Source organism: Haliotis rufescens, unplaced genomic scaffold (assembly GCF_023055435.1).
Source record: "Haliotis rufescens isolate VD_foot unplaced genomic scaffold, xgHalRufe1.0.p SCAF_182, whole genome shotgun sequence".
Classification (NCBI taxonomy): Eukaryota; Metazoa; Mollusca; class Gastropoda; order Lepetellida; family Haliotidae; genus Haliotis; species Haliotis rufescens.
In genome coordinates this window covers 87,101-108,213 of record NW_025963871.1, presented here as the reverse complement: position 1 = coordinate 108,213, position 21,113 = coordinate 87,101, and the positions used below count along the sequence as shown (strand labels likewise).

The 21,113-nt window shown below is 41.1% G+C and overlaps 1 protein-coding gene and 1 long non-coding RNA gene across 2 annotated transcripts; one reads left to right on the top strand and one right to left on the bottom strand.

Annotated features, from left to right (window-relative positions):
• Positions 1-7,551: 7,551 nt before the first annotated feature.
• Positions 7,552-17,249, top strand: LOC124128860 (ankyrin repeat domain-containing protein 27-like). The gene is made up of 4 exons (XM_046492365.2): positions 7,552-8,467; positions 14,976-15,035; positions 15,506-15,571; positions 16,713-17,249. The coding sequence occupies exons 1-4, from the start codon at positions 7,585-7,587 to the stop codon at positions 17,105-17,107; spliced, it is 1,404 nt and encodes a 467-aa protein (XP_046348321.2). The 5' UTR covers positions 7,552-7,584; the 3' UTR covers positions 17,108-17,249.
• A 2,133-nt stretch (positions 17,250-19,382) lies between these two features.
• On the bottom strand, positions 19,383-20,297 carry LOC125381608. Its single transcript, XR_007221917.1, has 2 exons — positions 20,175-20,297; positions 19,383-20,095 (listed from the first exon to the last, which is right to left on the bottom strand). It is a non-coding gene; the product is annotated as an uncharacterized LOC125381608 (long non-coding RNA).
• Between the last annotated feature and the right edge of the window lie 816 nt (positions 20,298-21,113).

Genomic DNA, 21,113 nt, shown 5'->3' with positions numbered 1-21,113 from the left:
GGCCCACAATGATAACTGGTCAAAATGTTAAAATTTTAGGATTGTGAAGTTTTTAATTTGGTTCAGTATATATACCTGTGGATTTGCCAGTACTAAACTGAACTTGGCACAAAGGATGCAAGGTGAGGTTTAAGTGTTACATGTAGCACTGTCAGTCAGCAGGCGGCACAACTCCTTTTTGAAAATACAGTATCATTTTTGTTTTCCTGAGTTTACCATGTCATAATCATTTACTTATCTTTTGGAAAATAATTCTAAATACATCGGCTCAGTCTGATGTGTTGAGTGGGTGGATAAATTAAACGAATGTTTACCGATATGGCTTTGTATAAGATTATGAGAGGCAGTAAACATGGGTCATGGGCCGAGACATCGAATATCTGTACCGCTGTAGGGATGAAAAATCGCCCAATACTTCAATAAATCGATGTCCAGATGCCGGGATATCGTACTTACAACAAGACTAAACCTCTACAGTACGGACACCGTGCACTGCAGCCTGAATGCAGGCATGTATGAATATGTTGTCTGTGTACTGAATTGCCGACGTGAGATGATTCCTAAGATCAACCTTGAACACGGACCCTGGCATCGTTTTGACGTATCTGTATTTCCCGGGAGGAGCTGTGCAGGGTCCGTTTAACTACATGTGCAGGCTTCACATCCGTCGCGGACTCTGTCGTACCACCTCGTAGATGTCAGCATATTGTTTCTGGGCCAAGGAGCGGATATAACGGTCTCGAGTGTTGGTGTTTACAACACACTTCTCACGGCATAATGGGCTGCGTGCTCGATGAACTACCAGTTCGTCCATAAAGAACATTTCTGTAAAATACTTTTTTTTTTCAAAAGAACTTTTCCTTCTCTGATATTTCGGTCGTATTTATGGATTGTGGGTTTCAGTTGTAGGATTCAGTTGTGGGTTGAAGCTGTGTGTTGTGAGTTGAAGCTGCGGGTTTCAGTTGTGGGTTGAAGCTGTGGGTTGCTTTTGTGGATTGTGGGTTTCAGTTGTGGGTTGAAGCTGTGTGTTTCAGTTGTGGATTGAAGCTGTGTGTTTCAGTTCTGGATTGAAGCTGTGTGTTTCGGTTGTGGATTGAAGCTGTGTGTTTCGGTTGTGGATTGAAGCTGTGTGTTTCGGTTGTGGGTTGAAGTTGTGTGTTTCGGTTGTGGGTTGAAGTTGTGTGTTTCGGTTGTGCGTTGAAGCTGTTGGTTTCAGTTGGTGGTTGAAGCTGTCGGTTGTGGATTGTTGGGTTCAGTTTTTGGTTGCAGCTGTTGGCTGAAGCTAAGGGTTGCAGTAGTGGGTTGAAGCTGTGGGCTGTAGGTTTCAGTTGTGGGTTTCAGTTGCGGGTTGAAGATGTGGGTTGCAGTTGTGGATTGTGGGATTCAGTTATGGGTTGAAGCTGTGGGTTGTGGTTTGAAGTTGTGGGTTATGGGGTTCAGTTTTGAGCTGCTGGTTGATGCTGTGGGTTTCAGTTGTGAGTTAAAGCTGTGGATTTCAGTTGTGGGGTGAAGCGTTGGGTTTCAGTTGTGGGTGTAAGCTGTGGGTTGTGGGTTGAATCTGTTGGTTTTAGCTGTTGGTTTTAGTTGTGTGTTGAAGCTGTTGGTATCAGTTGTGGATTGAAGCTGTTGGTTTCAGTTGTGGGTTGAAGCTCTGGGTTTCAGATGTGGGTTTCAGATATGGGTTGAAGCTGTGTGTTTCGGTTGTGGATTGAAGCTGTGCGTTTCGGTTGTGATTTGAAGCTGTGTGTTTCGGTTGTGGATTGAAGCTGTGCGTTTCGGTTGTGATTTGAAGCTGTGTGTTTCGGTTATGGATTGAAGCTGTGTGTTTCGGTTGTGAATTGAAGCTGTGCGTTTTGGTTGTGGATTGAAGCTGTGTGTTTCGGTTGTGGATTGAAGCTGTGTGTTTCGGTTGTGATTTGAAGCTGTGTGTTTCGGTTGTGGATTGAAGCTGTGTGTTTCGGTTGTGGATTGAAGCTGTGTGTTTCGGTTGTGATTTGAAGCTGTGTGTTTCGGTTGTGATTTGAAGCTGTGTGTTTCGGTTGTGGATTGAAGCTGTGTGTTTCGGTTGTGGATTGAAGCTGTGCGTTTCGGTTGTGATTTGAAGCTGTGTGTTTCGGTTGTGGATTGAAGCTGTGTGTTTCAGTTGTGAATTGAAGCTTTTTGTTTCGGTTGTGGGTTGAAGCTGTGCGTTTCAGTTGTGGGTTGGAGCTGTTGGTTTCGTTTGTGGATTGAAGCTGCTGGGTGTCGAATAAAGGAAACTAGTCTTTGTTCAGTATGATATAGGCTTGCCCAGGCTTTGAGTAACAGAAATAAATTGTATATATATAAATGCCACAGTCATGGCGCAGGACTACATGATTGAAGACCAACTGAACACAGAAGGGTTGAGGTAAAATCCTATTTTATTTAGCAACTGGATACACGCCCTTCATCACTTCTGTTCGGTAGTAGACAGTAGATGGAAGCAAAGGCAAGACCCCGTAGATCGCCGTGGATGGCATAAATCTGATCTAAGAGATGTGTAGAATGTATCATCCGCATACAGTACAGTAGATTTAGGTAGCTGTTGGAGACCCCTGTCGGTGGTGACGATTAGTAGTCTTCTCAGCTGACTCATAAATTGATTTGATAGAGATTTATACTACCAAGAGATATCTAAAACAGTAAACTCGTATACGCTCTCCACCTACGAAGAACTTCTAACAGCCATGCGTGTCCACTATTACAAGTGTCTGCAGATAAAAGGTCTTAGTAGCTTCAGTGATTCTGACCATTCGATGTCCCGGTCCCTGGTCGTTATTTGATGTCACAGTTTTACTGTTTCTTCAGTTCAATGTCACGGTCACACCAGAAATGTGTTGCGTAGAATATTAACTGGACCCAAAGTGAAAATGAAGTGAAACATACTCGTTTTAACTCCACATGAAATCACTATTATGACGTCTTTGCATGCCGATGCTATAAATAGGATGTCACACTTCCCAGATAGAAGAGTGCCAAGTTTCAAATGTTTCCATGTCAGCAATATTCCAGTTATATGACGGTGGTATCTACATTACTTCTATGAACATGTACATGATCACACACTTACTAATATTCAGTATTATATAGTTCTATTCTATGGGGAATTTAACTGGATCAGCGGTGTTATGTGATAATAATTTTCCATCGATATCTTCCTTGGTGGGTCTGTCAATATTTCACATTCAAGAGCACATTTGACATAATTCACTGAATCACGTTGACTGAATGTCTACATGTACATACAAATTGAAGACTTTGACAACCATTCCAAGGCAAGATGTATTTTAGCCATCATTTACGTGTGGGCTTGTTCCGCTGTTGAGATGAAACATTAACAACGAACAGCACAGGACACAACTCATACCACACAAGAACAAGTTCAGTATGGCCCTTCGGTTGGAACTTTCCTGTTCGACTGCTTGTAAAATCTGATATCTCACCCCACAGCTAGTAAATACATATTCTCTACTGAATACTCGGGAATACTTATTCTCTGCTGAATACTCGAAATAGAGTGAGTGAGTTTGTTTGTACTACATATGTATATGGTCTCTGTCTGATCAACTGGCTTCAGGGCAAAAGTTTTAAAACGTGCCTGCTTGTGCTTAAAGATTCATACAGGTTACACAACACATATCTCAAAACGGTTGGAACAGTGTCCCGCACACATACAGGCTACACAAATATATCTCACAAAGGTAGGAACAGTGTCCCGCATACATACAGGCTTTATACATATATCTCACAAAGGTGGGAACAGTGTCCCACATATATACATGCTACACATATATTTATCAAAAAGGTGGGACCAGTGTCCCGCATACATATAGGCTACACACATATATCTCACAAAGGCTACACACATATATCTCACAAAGGCTACACACATATATCTCACAAAGGCTACACACATATATCTCACAAAGGTGGGAACAGTCTCCCGCACACATACAGGCTACACAGATATATATCTCAAAGAGGTGGGAACAGTGTCCCGCATACATACAAGCTACACACATATATATCTCAAAGAGGTGGGAACAGTGTCCCACACACATACAGGCTTCACACATATATCTCACAAAGGCTACACACATATATCTCCCAAAGGTGGGAACAGTGTCTCACAGACATACAAGCTACAACCATAAATATCTCAAAAAGGTGGGGACAGTGTCCCGCATACATACAGGCTACACACATATATCCCACAAAGGCTACACACATATATCTCACAAAGGTGGGAACTGTGTCCCGCACACATACAGGCTACACACATGAATATCTCACAAAGGTGGGAACTGTGTCCCACATACATACAGGCTACACACATATATATCTCACAAAGGTGGGAACTGTGTCCCACATACATACAGGCTACACACATATATATCTCACAAAGGTGGGAACTGTGTCCCGCACACATACAGGCTACACACATATATATCTCACAAAGGTGGGAACAGTGTCCCACATACATACAGGCTACACACATATATATCTCACAAAGGTGGGAACAGTGTCCGACATACATACAGGCTACACACATATTTATCTCCCAAAGGTGGGAACTGTGTCCAACATACAAACAGGCTACACACATATATATCTCACAAAGGTGGAAACAGTGCCCCACACACATACAGGCTACACACATATTTATCTCCCAAAGGTGGGAACTGTGTCCAACATACAAACAGGCTACACACATATATATCTCACAAAGGTGGGAACAGTACCCCGCGAACATACAGGCAACAAAAATATATCTCAGAAAGGTTCGAACAGTGTCCCGCACACACACAGGGTACACATATATCTCACAAAGGTGGGACAGTGTCCCACATACATACAGGCTACATACATATTTATCTCACAAAATTGGGAACAGTGTCTCACATACATACAGGCTACACACACATATATCTCACAAAGGTGGGAACTGTGTCCCACATACATACAGGCTACACATATATATCTCAAAAAGGTAAGAACAGTGCCCCGCATACATATAGGCTACACACATATATCTCACAAAGGTGGGAACTGTGTCCCGCACACATACAGGCTACACACATATATCTCACAAAGATGGGAACTGTGTCCCACATACATACAGGCTACACACATACATATCTCACAAAGGTGGGAACAGTGTCCGACATACATACAGGCTACACACATATATATCTCACAAAGGTGGAAACAGTGTCCCACATACATACAGGCTACACACATATTTATCTCCCAAAGGTGGGAACTGTGTACAACATACAATCAGGCTACATACATATATATCTCACAAAGGTGGGAACAGTACCCCGCGAACATACAGGCAACAAAAATATATCTCAGAAAGGTTCGAACAGTGTCCCGCACACACACAGGGTACACATATATCTCACAAAGGTGGGAACAGTGTCCCACATACATACAGGCTACACATATATATCTCAAAAAGGTAAGAACAGTGCCCCGCATACATATAGGCTACACACATATATCTCACAAAGGCTACACACATATATCTCACAAAGGTAGGGACAGTGTCCCGCTCACATACAGGCTACCCACATATATATTTCACAAAGGTCGGAACTGTATCCCACATACATACAGGATACACATATATATCTCACAGAGGTGGGAACAGTGTCCCACATACATACAGGCTACCCACATATATCTCACAAAGGTTGGAACAGTGTCCCACATACATACAGGCTACGTACATAAATCTCACAAAGGTGGGAACAGTGTCCCGCACACACACAGGCTACACACATATATGTCACAAAAGGTGGGAACTGTGTCCCGCACATATACAGGGTACACATATATCTCACAAAAGTGTGACAGTGTCCCATATACATACAGGCTACGCACATATATCACACAAAGGTGGGAACCGTGTCCCGCACACACACAGGGTACACATATATCTCACAAAAGTGTGACAGTCTCCGACATACATACAGGCTACACACACATATATCTCACAAAGGTGGGAACTGTGTCCCACATATATACAGGCTACACATATATATCTCAAAAAGGTAAGAACAGTGCCCCGCATACATACAGGCTACACACATGTATCTCACAAAGGCTACACACATATATCTCACAAAGGCTACACACATATATTTGAGGAAAGTGGTAACAGTCTCCCGCATACATACTGGGTACAAACAGCGAGAAATGTTGCTGTTAATATTGTGATATTTTTTGTGTAATAAAAATACTCTAGAATTCTATAATAGCAAATATATACTATACTTGATGAAATAAGTTATATTTCTTAGCTGGTGGAAGCAAGACTCCACATTAAAATTGTCTGACTTATGAAAAGAATAGATTGGCGTAGAGGCACAGAACACTTTTACAAATTGAGGCACATGATCGTTTACAATCCTCGAACATGAATGCCACAAAAGCCTTTCCATATTTATAAGAAATCTCTTCCAAAACCAGAGTCGATTGTAGTATTCAGACTATATCACGAGCATGTGTTTATGAATCACTATCAAATAGTGATGATCGAAGGTGTTTGCGAAACGATGAGCGCACCCTGTCCTACCGGTTGAACCCGTCACAAACGCATGCAAAGGCATGTCAATTATTCACCTGAAAAAAAGATTTATTAACAAGCACGTAGAGGTCGAGTTTTTTTTATTTTCATAAAATTATGAGCTGTGTTATTTTTTCAAACAGATCCTGTCCCGAGTTTCGAGATCCACAGCCCCTTGCTGAACTGTGGTTCCCGTGTAAGATCACACTGACATCGGCTAGGCTTGCCATAACTCAACTTGCCTAAACGGGGACTTTATGCAATCACTGATGCTCTGATATTTCCACTTACAATTCATGTAAACTGAACTAAATCATAATCCTTGCAAAGTCAAACGGTTCAAGCTGACATTCTTATTTAGGATGTTTTAGTAAATCGGCGTGTTTGTTGGATCCACCATAAAGTATTGTAAGATAATGTAAAAATGTACTGTCTGTTTAAAGTACACTAAATTGTTTGAGTGCGTTTTACGTCCTCCTTTTTTACAATATAAATTCACAAACGTTAGAAGTATTCCGCGTATGAAACGCAATATTCTGATGAAGCTGTTAGCAGTGTTCGAAATACCTGCCTGCCCGACCGTCCGAGACGGGTTGATTTCAACTCGGGCTGCCAGATTTTCAAATTCCCCTGCCCGACGGTCGGGTTATATTTCATATGTAAAAAATATTCTAAATATTTCCCGATGATAAGCATTAATTCACATGTAAAGATGAATGATTAAATGTAACTAAAAAGAAACCCCGTTAGCTTATCCTGAGAAACATATGATTATAGTGGGCAGGTAGGTTTTGGTCAGGGCTGGCAAGTATTTCAGGTGAAATTTCATACCCTGCTGTTAGTCATGTTTGCTGTTACGATGGCACATGTACACACAGGAAGTACTTATAGAGCATCTGTTTCCCTGAGCTGGCTTTCGGCCAAACACTTGAGTCGGGCCATGGTATATATATCCCGCATCAGTGCAGCCGTATACAGTAAACTGCGCCATGGAGACGGTATCAACAGTAATAGTCATCGGTCTTGTGTCGTTGTGTGGTGTCAGTGTCGTACATGCTGACACCAGTTTGACAGCTTTCAATGGCCGACTGAACCTACTAGAGGGAGAGATCAACGCATGGAAACATACAGCTGTTAATCTTGAGACTAAAATGAATCATAAAGTTAGCACGTTGGGGTCATCACTGAAAGAGAATCTGACTAGCACGTTCATTCCTGCCTTGATGGAGGGTCTAGTGAAACAAGCGATAACTGACATCCTGAAAAAAGGTTACATTGAAGATATGATTAGCGGACGTGTTCTGGACGAAGTCAACAGCCTGAAGGCAAGTATACACAACACAAAGACACAACTTCAGGCAGTAACACAACAGTTCAGACACGTTGAACGGGAGAGAGACACTTTCAAAGAGAGTAATGTAAAACTACGTGACGAGCTGACCCACGACATCCATAGTTTACAGCTGCAGCTGAATGAGACGGAAGCTGGTCTTCATGATGCAAAGATTGTGAACACTGTTCTCAGACAGGATCTGATGACACTGAATACAAGTTGTGTGAAGATGAGTCAAGCGCTTGAACGACTGAACAATGATAACCAATCATGCAGGGTGGGCTTGCGGCGAATGCAGCAAAAGTTCAGTACTGACATTCAGAGTTTAAACAATCAATTAAATCAGACCATTGATGATCTGCATGACTCAAAGCAAAGAATCACTGTTCTTACGGAGGACATGATGGCACTGAATACAAGCTGTGTGATGAGAGAAGAGATTGAAGAGAACGATGTTAATGAAACGTCGCTGTCTACATCCTCGTTGACGCAAGTGCCATCCACCACATCGCCCCCTATGTTTCCTGGTGCTGCAGGAGGTGAGACTTTTATGGAAAATATTATGGAAACGGTTGTGTTGCTGAATTTACAACCGTCTCTCTTAACATGCCATGCGATAGATGCATGAAATATATTATTTCCTTTGAAAAAAAAAGATAAATGTATGTCATGAATTTCAAACAATATATCGAATGCATGCATTCTATGTTCAAACGTGGAGACCGTGAATTAAGCTCATTTAAAAAAATGGGTTAACAGTGTATGTTAACGTATGACGTACAGAGCATATCGACATAGGGTTTACAGGGCATGTCAACATGAGGTTTACAGGGCATGGCAACATTGGGGCTTACAGAGCATGGCATCATTGGGCTTATAGGGCGTGTCAACATGTCGACATAGGGTTTGCATGGCATGTCGACATAGGGTCTGCTTGGCATGTCAACATGTGGCTTACAGATATGTTTTCATGGGGCTTAGGGGGCATGTCAACATAGGCCTTACAGAGCATGTCGAGATAGGGTTTACAGGACATGTCAGCATACGGCTTACAGAGCATGTCGAGATAGGGTTTACAGGACATGTCAACCTAGGCCTTACAGAGCATGTCGAGATACGTTTCACAGGCCATGTCAGCGTACGGCTTACAGAGCATGTCGAGATAGGGTTTACAGAGCATGTCGAGATACGGTTCCTAGGCCATGTCACCATACGGCTTACAGAGCATGTCGGCAAAGAGTTAACTGGGCATGTAAACATAGGGTTTACTTTCAACTATTATTATTTCCATTACCCACGCATCCCATAGATTTATTAGAAAACTATTTCATATAGTTGAAAAAACAAGCTGTTCAAGGGAGAATATTTTATTGCGGTACGGGCTTATGCCACCATACAGTGCGGACGCTAACCGTAGGTCAGGACATGCTCATCCTTTTCGCGAACACCTGGTGACATCACTGATTTTCAGTGGTCATTCACATTTTTTTACCTCTATTTGCCCTCTATATCCAAAATTGAATCTGTTTCGGCGGATAATCTAGATTGGTTAATCTCTTGCATTGTCAATTTATGCATTTGCAGTCACGGGTCTAGTTTCATCACTTGGTCTTACCTTGATCAGGTGGAAAAACACAAAGTAAAAGCGTGATCTATAGTATACATTGACAGATGTCCCGTGGAGAATTATGATACAGACACAATAGTTTGGTTTTCGTGCTATATACATTAGGCCTAGTTGCATGGAATGTTGTCTGCCATTTTCATTTGGCGTTGATTTGGTTAACCATTTATATAGACATTTTGCTAAACGGGGACATTTATCACCAAATACATGCATTCAGCTTTAATAGCGCCCCAAGAGTACGAATAATTAATTCCATACTGGAATACATACATAGGGGTATAGATGTCAGTAGTTGGGTCCCCAACCCGGAACACAAGTTTTTATGTTTGTGAAGGAGTTATTAGGGAACATTAGTGTAGAAAATTAGTTTGAAGCATGAATGAAAATCCGACGTCAGTGTGATAACAGTGCCTGACATATCTGTGAAAGGTATCTTTGTATGACACGCGGAGTGAGTGAGTATGCTTTTAGCAATATGCCAGCAGTATCACGGCGGAGGACGCGAAGTAACACAAAACTGTGACAAGTCATAGACGGAAACTGAACAGCAAATATCCTTCCGCCGTACATGTACTTGACCCAACACTGTGCACCAACAGACGCTTCACATGCAGGCTGATCATTTTCAACATCGATGTCCATCGCCTCCATCATCATACACATCATCGGCATTCACGACTTCTTCAGCCCACAACCCCAACACCCCATGCACATGGTCATTCCAATAATTTAAATAAATTTTGATTCAGAATAAGGATAAGGATTTTGAAAGCAAACTTGCCACCGTTCTGAGTCCCTTTCAAATAACTGTTTTTCTGATAAGACGGAAGAAAAAAGTTATACAGCACTGTCTATATGTTTCAAACGCTCTACAGGAATATAGATTCTGATCATGGATACAGGAGTTATAGCTATTATATCACAGACGCCGAAGGTTCCGGCGCAGAATAACTACACAAGATGAAACATTGCCACCTTTCCGAGTTCCATTTTAAAATAACTCGTCTTCCTGATTGAATTGTCAGAACCGCATTGTCAAGGGGTTTCTAACGCTCTGTAGACATAGATAAATATTCTGTTAACTGGTATATAGCAGGTATAGATACCGTTCCGTACACCTGTATAGCTAGCTGGCTTACCCACTAAGAGACAAAGCAGAATAATATTGACTCTTTTAGGAGAGTCCAGTTGAACAACATTTAGTCCCGTAAATATAGTTATCTTATCTATACAAAGGGACAGACAGACAAGAAAGAAAATTCTTTTTCATTTCACTCCCGTCTCCGACGACTTTTCAAATTAATGAGTAGGCACGTTTGACCCAGTCGTTTTAGGCGGCGCAGTTCGCCGTGCAGAGATCGCCGAATCCCAGCACCATACCATACTTCGGATGTTCCTCCTACATCAAGCTGACACACCGTGGTATAACCGAAATACTGTTAAAAGCGGCGCGAAATAATAGTCATTCAGCATATCCTTTTTGACGATCCTTTATTGATAAATTATAAAGATCATATTTCCCAATAATGTTTGGATGATGTTTATATGCTTACTACATCAAACTTCAGATAACCAACGTGTCTTTAACCCACAGATTTAGCTCCTACTTTACGGACTTAAGTATGCACATGTGTTATTGTTGTGACCGAGTTAAGTACCTGAGCGCATTCATTTACGGTCAAATTTCATGTTCAGTAAAGATTTTGAATATAAGCAATACGAAATGTAACAGCGACAAGGCAACACTTCATCACTTTGTCAGTGGCCGAAATGTTTCAGACATTCAACATTCAAAATGGTGGCTATCGTCGCGATAGCTTACGGTGCTGTGTTTGCTTGTGATAAGGTTAAGTAACTGGTCAGTTGTTATCGGTAATTATCCGATACAAACAATCTTACAGTCAATAGATGGAGTCGTTACGTAACAGTCAATAGATCGAGTCGAACCTCGGTCACTCCAGTTGCCCATTCGATGACGAGCCTGTCCTGTCCAGTTAATGGTGTTAATGGTGTATTCATGGATGGACTAAAGCTTAGTAAAGTTCATGTGAGTATCAAACCTTGTATGAGTGTGCGCCAGCACATGAATGTCTCGGAAGGATGAACGGTCGTCGGACCATTCCCTCCAGGACGCACATCACGCGACTGGATTTGGCAAGGATACGAAAACAGGTTTGATAATGAACGACGCCGACTGAAGCTGCGTAACTCAGTCAGTCAATGAGTTGTGTTTAACGCCGCTTTTAACAGTATTCCAGTTATATCGCGGCGTGTCAGCTTAATGTGGGAGGAAAGCCCGAAGTGATGCAGGTCTCAGAAGTTTACCACTTTGGTGAAACCCACGAGCACGGTGGGTGCTGACAAACCTAGAAACATAATCGGGGCGAACCGGGATTCGAACCTACAATCATAGGTTTCTGGCGTGCCCAAGGGACGCAACTCTGCACAGCGAATTGCGACGCCTTAGACGACTGGGCCATCCCGCACTCAGCAATATTCCAGCTAAATGACGGCGGTCTGTAAATAATCGAATCTGGACCAGACAATCCATGCAGTGATTAATATCATGAACATCGATCCACGCAATTAGGATCGATGACATGCATCAACCAAGTAAACGAGCCTGACCACCCGATACCGTTAGTCGCCTCTTACGACAGGCATAGTCACCATTTTCGGCAAGCATGGGTTGCTCAAGACCTATTCTACCCCGGATCTTCACGCCGACACAATGCTTTGTCGCAGGATAAAGTATAGTCGGTGCCTTTGATCTTTTAGCAAAGCATCTTAGAATATAAATAAAGACATATTTTACGCACGATGATGAGGTATATTTCTTTAACCAATGAAGAAGGCTTATTTTTTTACCTCAACATACAATCTGAAACGAAATATGGTAAGGCGGTAGTAAGATCTAGTATCACTCCACACTGTATTATCTTAGAGTGATCGGCACAAGCAGCCGAGCGCCAAACTATGCCATGCTCCTAACCATACACGTCACACTGACGTCATAGCTCGCCCCTTCGCCAGTCAAGGCGTTTCTTGCGTTCCTTGACTGGCAGTGGGACGTGTCACTCGTGTTAGGACGTAAACGGTGGGTAAGTTTTCCGCTTGTACTTCAGAATTTTGTTAGGAAATTAAATGAAACAAACATTGTAAATATTTTAAGATTGATGTACAACAGAATACATTTTGAAGGAATCAGGTGCTTGCTTCACACAATCTTTAGGCCTACACCCAGACGTTTGTTTAGCCTGTCACCGGGGATAACAAACGTCTGGATGTAAACATTCATACCTCGTTTCAACTGAAAAGCTTGTTCTATTTTAATCAGTATATTGCATAATATATGCTTGTAAGTTTGATCTCTGAACTAATAACAATTATTTACAACTGGGACTGAAGACTATATGAGATGATTCTAAATCTGTTCAGTCAAGTGTCGGATGTGTTTTTTCGCTCATATTTTTAAAACGTTGTCCTGCATCATAGAACGGCCAAATGTGTCAGCCATATTATTTTTACACTCAAGGACTGCAGCTTTGTTCTTCGAATCCGGAAAATATTATCAGGAACAAATGTATTTTTGCATTGTTTTTGAAGAATTGCAAGGAAATGTAGAATATATAAGAGAAAATGTGCATGATTCTCATTATTTTATGACTAAGTTAGAACGGACGTTAAATGCGAAAACAATTTGGCGAATGTCACACGGGCAATTGGCATTTCAGTCTTATCACTTTATAGAGCCACATGTTTATTCCCTTCTTTACACAACCAAACACCGTATCAAACATCAAGTAGTGCCGGCGACAGTTTCTGCCTCAGATAGTAAGCTGATCTGTGATGAATGTACTGCCGCATCGCTCGGAATGCTGAATTAGGACAGTGTTGCAAATGGTTTTCCTGACACTGAATTACTACTCTGTTGCACACGCGCGTAGTCAAGTAGACCTGTTGCTATTTTACATTGATTGTATATCATCAAGAAAATGTCATCACTGAAATATTAATCTGTAGCATGTCGTATATCGACGTTTGTAATACTGTGTAGTCCGAGACACCAAACGACGTAAAATGCACCAGTTTCCAAGTCTAGTTAAGAGAGTGTTTGTATTGGGGAGGGTGGGGACTAAAACATCAAGCAAAGTCACTTGGAACAACAAATAATTTACGATAGGTCGCAGCACTCTACATTTAGTAGCCTGTTATCATCAATTGGCAAAGGCAATATGGACCCATCAAGACAGTTGTCGATTTGACGATTTAACAATTGTGTAAAATGCCCATTGTCCACAGACGTTGAAATGCACGAGAAATATATTTTCCTCCAGAATTACACTGGTGGGCGTCATATCCTGGTCAAAATATATATAAGGGTGTGCATCGATTCTCACTCGCAACAAATACCTGAGTATTATTTAAATATGCAGTAGTAATAACATAGCAGGCAATGAAAATTAGAAAACAATGTTCAGTATTTGACCTGTATGAGCGAAGAAGGTTTGCTATTCACAGGATTGATACTCAAATGCAGATATTATGCAACAACGCACCAACTTGCGGGGACCATTTCATTGTCATAACGATTCCACCCACAACTAACGAAGTCAGACTAAAATACTAATCATTCCATAATTGGGAATTAAGGGTAGGTAGCTGATGTAATACCATGTTGTAAAGTTCCAAAATAATAAATGCACATATTCTGTGTATTCTGTGTACAGCAATATAAACTAACATGTTTAGTCCTTAGTCCTCATAATGGTAACATATAAAACCCTAAAGAATGACATATGTCTACTAGCCTAGTCGTTATGATATCTGAACTATTGGGATGTTTGGCAAGGAATATAGGACGAGTGCCAATTTCTATCGCTGATGTAGTAATGTTCATTTTTGTTGTATGTTGTATGATTATATTATTATGACAACAAAATAACAATCTATTCAGTTCCTGCAACTTCAACCAAGAGAAGAGATATATCTCAGAAGTGATAAAAGCAATCTAAATCTAATAAATATAAGTGATTTCCAAAATTTGTCAGTCACCATGCTATGATATATGAATAAGCCTCTACTGCAACAAATGTATTATAAGTTAAGTTCATCAGTGAATAAATTTGAAAGTCACACATTTGTTGAAAGGCAAAAGCTTCTCTGAGGCCAGTAGTTATAATGTTTACCTGCAATATATAGTTTTCTGAACAGCATATATGGGGGTTTTGGGTGGTGGGTAGCCTAGTGGTTAAAGCATTCGCCCTTCGCGCGGAAAAACTGGGGTCGATTCCCCCACATGGGTACAATGTGCAAAGCCCAAGTCTAGTGTTCCCCGCCCAGATATTGCTGGAATATTGCTAAGAACCTGTAAAACCCAACTCACCCAACCCAACTGAACAGCATATTTTGTGTTTCAGCCTCGAACAACTCGAGTCAGGGAGAAAGGGCTGCACAGATGACGACAGTGACGACCCATGGTAGGTGGGAGAAGCCAGCAGGTGGTAGATACTGTCACTGTCCAACTTTGTACGAGATGAGGTCACATCAACATGTGACAAATATAAGCCTGAAAGTTCACTCCACAAACCTTCATATGAACAGTCTCTACAATAACAAATTGATAAATGTAGTCTCTTATTATTCTAATAATTTGAAACAAGTCAATTGTATTGCCAGTACCACCATAAGGCTCAATCCAACAAGCCTGTACAGACGCGCGGCTCAGATGAACAGCAATCTCAATGTTTGTGTTGTATATGTATGATAGGCGTTTGAGTGATTTATTAGTCGCTAGACGACCTTATAATAATACCTCTACTAAGATGAATGGTTTTGAAATTGTATTCATCAGTCAAAATTTTAAAAACCTAAACTTTGTAGAATATCTGATATGTATAATGCTTATTTAGTTTGTATTGTTTTCTGAACAGCATGTTCTGTGTTTCAGCCTCGAGTGACCCGAGCCAGACCGCGAGGACAGCAGTGACGACCTCAAAAAAGCCTGCTACACAGGGTAGGTGGGAGAAGCCAGCAGGTAGAAAGCCCACACTTTAATCCCCCCAACAATTAACAAGCTGGGGTATAGACCCGTGAGGGTTCTGACTTGCGTCTTGCATGTCATCGTATTCCAGTTGTGTCAATCGGTGCTCATGTTGTCAACCACTGGACTGTCTGTCTGTACCAGACTCCGCCATCTTATTGCTGGACTACTGCTGAGTGCGGCGTAAAACAACAAACAAACAAACAGACTGACATACTCCAATGTCATGTCTTATAAGATCTATCTAATATTTCCAAACAGCAACTGTACTGACATTATCATCTCATAAAGCTCAGTCCATCAAACGTTGACACTCGCCAGCCACACACAGAATAATGTTACAACAACTGGATGTGACAGAAAGATTTTAAACATTGGCTACATAATCCTTGATTACATGAACCAGCTGTCGTCCTTCCCCTTGATCCTTGTGTTGTCAGCCATGTTGGAAGTGGTTGATGACGTACCGTGTCACGTGTCACCACGTTGAGGTGTGAACCCACACTCCGTCGCAGTGGTGACTCAGCATAACACCACTGCCACAGGCTAATTTGCATATCACGTGACCGGACTTTTCTCTTGTTTGTAAACAAACGCGCTTTTTCAGAAATCAGTATAGAACCGACTAATGCAAGTATTTGGGGGCGCTTTACATATTGTTTTGCATAACTATATAGATATGCTACTACAACTGCGACAGTGAGTTGTATGACAATATATATTTATGCATCAAAGTGACCGTGTCGCTAGCTCTCCGTTGGGCTTCGATGACAGCACGTGGAGCCGTACAACCAATGCAAACATAGGATAACTACGCAAAAACAAGTAGATTTTTAAGTATTTGCATACTTTCTCAATGAAAGTTAACCATTCTTTGACATTTGTTTATGAAAATGTGTAGACTTGTCAAACATGAAACGGATGAAAAGCATATGCAATATCTTGAATGGGCTGTGAAAGATGTGACGAATCGTCACATGGCGCTGGCCTGTGGCAGAGGTACTATGCTAGCTGGCTGCCGGCCGCATGGAACTCTGGGTAGGAGAGTGGTGTGAACCATGTAGATGTATGACGAAGATGTCTGGAAGTGTACAGAGTTTACTTTGTGTTACAGCGACTCCATCACCAGCAGACTGCGGGGACCTCCGTGACGCCAGCTATGCCGGGAACCTGGAGAAGGTGAAGCGGATCCTGTCTCAGGGCGTGGACGTCAACTGTAGGAGGTGGGGCTGGACACCGGTGATGAGGGCAGCATGGAGGGGACACAGAGACGTGGTGGAGCTCCTGGTGGGTGAAGGGGCCGATGTGTCACTGGTGGACGGGGGCGGTAACAACGCCCTTCACTTCGCCTGTTATAGAGGACACTTGGAGACGGTGAAGTTTGTGCTGTCTCTGCACGTGGTGGACATCGACGCCAGGAACAACTACGGGCGGACGGCGGCCGACCTGGCGAGACGCGGGGGACATACGCGAGTGTTGGATCTCCTCGTGTCCCGCGGCGCTCAGTGACGTCAGTGTCGTGTTTGTGTGGACGGTGGGGGGAGACCTGACAGTGACGTGGTGTGCCGTTCACGTCGTCGTGTGTACATATGTCTTTATTTACGTGAAACTGTTTGTTGTGTTTGGAGATGAATAAAACTTGTAAAAACTTTGTCAGACATTTTGTCATTTGTTGTGTTTGGAACTTCGCATCATCAGGTAAGAAAATTGTTAACTGAGTGTAAATAGAGATGATGTGTGATTTGTATGTAAGCACCGCACCTCGTGATACGTTCATGCAGGTCGTCATATATTTCTGTGTTAGTTTTACGGCAGAAGTTTGTAATTAATCGTGAAAAACACCAAAAAAACTGTTTGTTTACATCTCGCTGCACTCGGTGACGTCAGACCGAGCCGAGGTTCGCCCAGCTGACGTGGCGCCAAATGTACAATGACAGTGACGTCACACTGTCGATGACGTCACGGCATTCCGGCTTAGGTCTAAACACTAAAGCTGCCGGCTGTTTTCTCGGCTAAATACGATATCGGTAATTCACAGGGCGGCACAATGCTGGCTTCGCGATGTATGCAAGTACAGCACAGGCCTCATGTGGGCGATATAGATTAACAAATGGAGATGTGTTGCATATTATTGCTGCTGAAATTTAAAAAGAAATATTTCTGTTTGGCGAGATATTTATTTTCTCTCTCCCATTTCACCATTTCAATCAAGCTCCTTCCCAGCGGGTGACACCTTCTTTACACTCTCGTCTCACGACTGACCAGATTCCCAGATGAATTCAGAGCTGTAGGTAGGGTTTGGGTTATTTGTTGTTTTTCACCCAGGGGCAGGATGCCAGAGGGATATATATGTCCCTCCTCTTCAAACCTCACTTTGAAGTCGAATAAAATTCAAAATACATCAGACACGCAGAGACTCGTTTTGTATACTGTGAACGTTCCGCCATATTAGATAGTGATTACAAAATCACATTTCACATGTAGCCTACCGGTAATGAGACGCCTGTAACATTACGCGTATTTCAAACTCAGCTGTGATACATACATCCTTGAATTCCTCATACATTTTAGAAACAAATGACACATGGTCTCTGTCACCAATACAAAGTGCCGAGATCAAATCAAGCAAAATAAGTTAGGTGTGAAAACAACGCTGTGCTCGAAAAACTGCACTTGTTTGAAATGTAAAGCTAAATACGTATTTTACAGTGCAGCATTTTCCCCTTTTTTAGCTATCCATTCGTCTATTCGTTCAGAATATTCATGGGAAGAGAATTATAGGAAGAATTAGGGAATTAAAAATAGATACATTGCTATGATTTGATATTTTTCAACAGAAATTTCTTGGGAGTGTCAAAGTCAATATTATAAGTTCATATTAACAACTTCCATGGATAGCCGTTTCATTTTATTTTAAAACTTAAACTGAATATATTACTTTAACCAAATGGATATTTTGCGTTAAAATATACGCACACATTTCCAGGAGAATTGTCTTGGTCTTGGAATAGTTTTTTTAGGTCGTTTGATAAACACAACAGTGATATCTAACAATTCGCAGGTGCGCATTGTCACAAACGATTTACGAATTATTCCTCTCGTTTTGTATTATACAATCAAAATGTTCATCTTTTTCTAAATATTGTGATCACAGGATATTAAACTAATTACTTTATTTCTCCAAGAATTGTAAAAAGTGATTAGGGGAGGTAAATATATATTCATCAAAATACCAGTGTCGTCTTTCTCCGACGCTGTCAAAGATATAAAACCAGCCATGACATCAAATAGAACGGTGTCATGTTTTAAGTATTTCATTACATTTGATCACAAGGCTAGTACTCCATTAATAATGGTGCAACATAAGCCAAATTACACTTGACCAGTCAGAAGAATGTTGTGATCGAAGGACTAATTAACAGCTTACATAGGGCCATTCATTTCGCTATTACTTCTTTTTTTATTAAATAAGTTTCATCATTTCTTACGGTAATATAAGGGAGTATACAGTTTCAATATCGATATTTGTGTTGGAATAGTTTGGTTACTCGTGAACAAAATACCACGAAAATATACTGTCCTTACCCACATCTAATTCTCACCATGTGACCTGAGTTTAAATAAACTGGAGCTAAGCATAGCTGAGTTATGCCCCCTTTTCTTTTTTCGTGTGTAACCTCTCTGTCGCCTTTTGACGTCATAGAGAAAAATCAGTTTTCGTCATTTACGGCAGGCTATTTTTTGCATTAAATGTATGTCAGGCAGACAGACAGACAGACAGACAGACACACAGACAATTTATTCAACGAAAGCCACTGGCCCAAAATACATACATATGCAGGAATACATAAAGCCTGCGCAAAATGATATTTACATTATTTACATTTGTTTTTGTTTTTATTCTTATAAATTCGCAGTGGATTATTTACTATTTACCCTAAGTTGATGAGCTTTGGTTGAGAAAAATAGATATTTTATATAAGGTATCATATGCATCTGAGGAAATAATAGAGATACAGTTACGGTATGTAATATATTTATCTAAACGTGCATTACCAGAGCTGTAGGATTCACAAATTATTAATAAGTCTTTCTTCATATAGTTAGGCATGGTATCTTCCAGTATTTACTGCTATTGGAAAGTTACTTAAAATCCTTTTTAAGTGAGATGGAAGTGGTGAATTTAAGTAATATTCAACATTTAGTAGCGATTTAAAATGTTTATAGGAATGAGTCAGATAAACTGTTCACATTTACATTCCAGGTTTGCTGCAAGTTGTCAAATAGTCTCTGTTTAAACATGGAAATAAAAACAATCTTATCCCCAACTTCTTGTGCTATCCATGCATATCCAAATCCAAATCTGAATAAAATAGTTTTAATGTGTGTGGCCCAGGTGGTGCGACCTGAATCATCCAGAACAGGTAGCATCTTGTAACACTGATATATGGTAGTCTCTCCGGGCCCAGGTGGTCCAGGTGGTCCAGGTGGTGCGACCTGAATCATCCAGAACAGCTAGCATCTTGTAACACTGACATGTGGTCTCTCTGGGCCCAGGTGGTCCAGGTGGTGCGACCTGAATCATCCAGAACAGCTAGCATCTTGTAACACTGATATATGGTAGTCTCTCCGGGCTCAGTTGTATCAGCCTGCACCAGTACTTCACAGCTCTTGTCATATGTGTAAGCTGTAAAGGAGCTCTACCACACTCACCAAGCACCATCACATTACATGTATTTCTTGACACTTAAAGAACTGATTTGCACACCTTAACTTGAATATCATCAATGATTTAGCTGTAATTAACACCCCAGATTTCAGAGCCATAGCACAGGATAGGAGTTAAAATACTCTCAATAATTTTGAATAAATCTTTGCATGGAATATCTGCAAGTTTCTTCTGATATCTATTTATGGCAAACACAGCTTTGAACTCTGAGCAGCTAAACATGTTTGAGCCTGGGTCCACACAAGTTTGGGGATACATAATTCCTAAATATCTGTAAAATGGAACAACATCAATGCTTTCACCATAAAATGACACAACTTTCACAACTTCTTAGGGGACCACCATTTCTAAATACCATTACTTTTGTCTTCTTCAGATTGACTTTCATAACAGTTTGTAAACAGAATAAGTGTAGAGCATCAATTTTCTTTTGTAGTTGAACTGCTGAATATGATACAGATGAAACATCATCTGCAAACATTATTGCAGAAACATTTTAAAATCTTGTGATATAAAAACACCCTCTCCTCCGCAGTCTTCAAGTTGAATTAAAAGCTTGTTTATGAATAGTATATAAATAGTTGTGGACTCAAAATACAGATTACATTCAAAATATTCAGTTAGTACAGTTGAAGCCCTTACACAAGCACACAGACTTAGATACATTGACGAAATTATATTGAACAGTTTACCCTTCATCCCAACATCATGTAGGCTTTGCAGTAGATTATCATGTCTTATGGTGTCAAATGCCTTTGAAAAGTCAACAAAGAGGCAGTAAAATCT

Bases quoted from the DNA above. Each gene is read 5' to 3' on its own strand.
- LOC124128860 (XM_046492365.2), top strand. From the start codon at position 7,585: ATGGAGACGGTATCAACAGTAATAGTCATCGGTCTTGTGTCGTTGTGT. The intron at 8,468-14,975 runs GTGAGACTTTTA...TTTGTGTTTCAG, and splicing joins GTTTCCTGGTGCTGCAGGAG to CCTCGAACAACTCGAGTCAG. The intron at 15,036-15,505 runs GTAGGTGGGAGA...TCTGTGTTTCAG, and splicing joins GACGACAGTGACGACCCATG to CCTCGAGTGACCCGAGCCAG.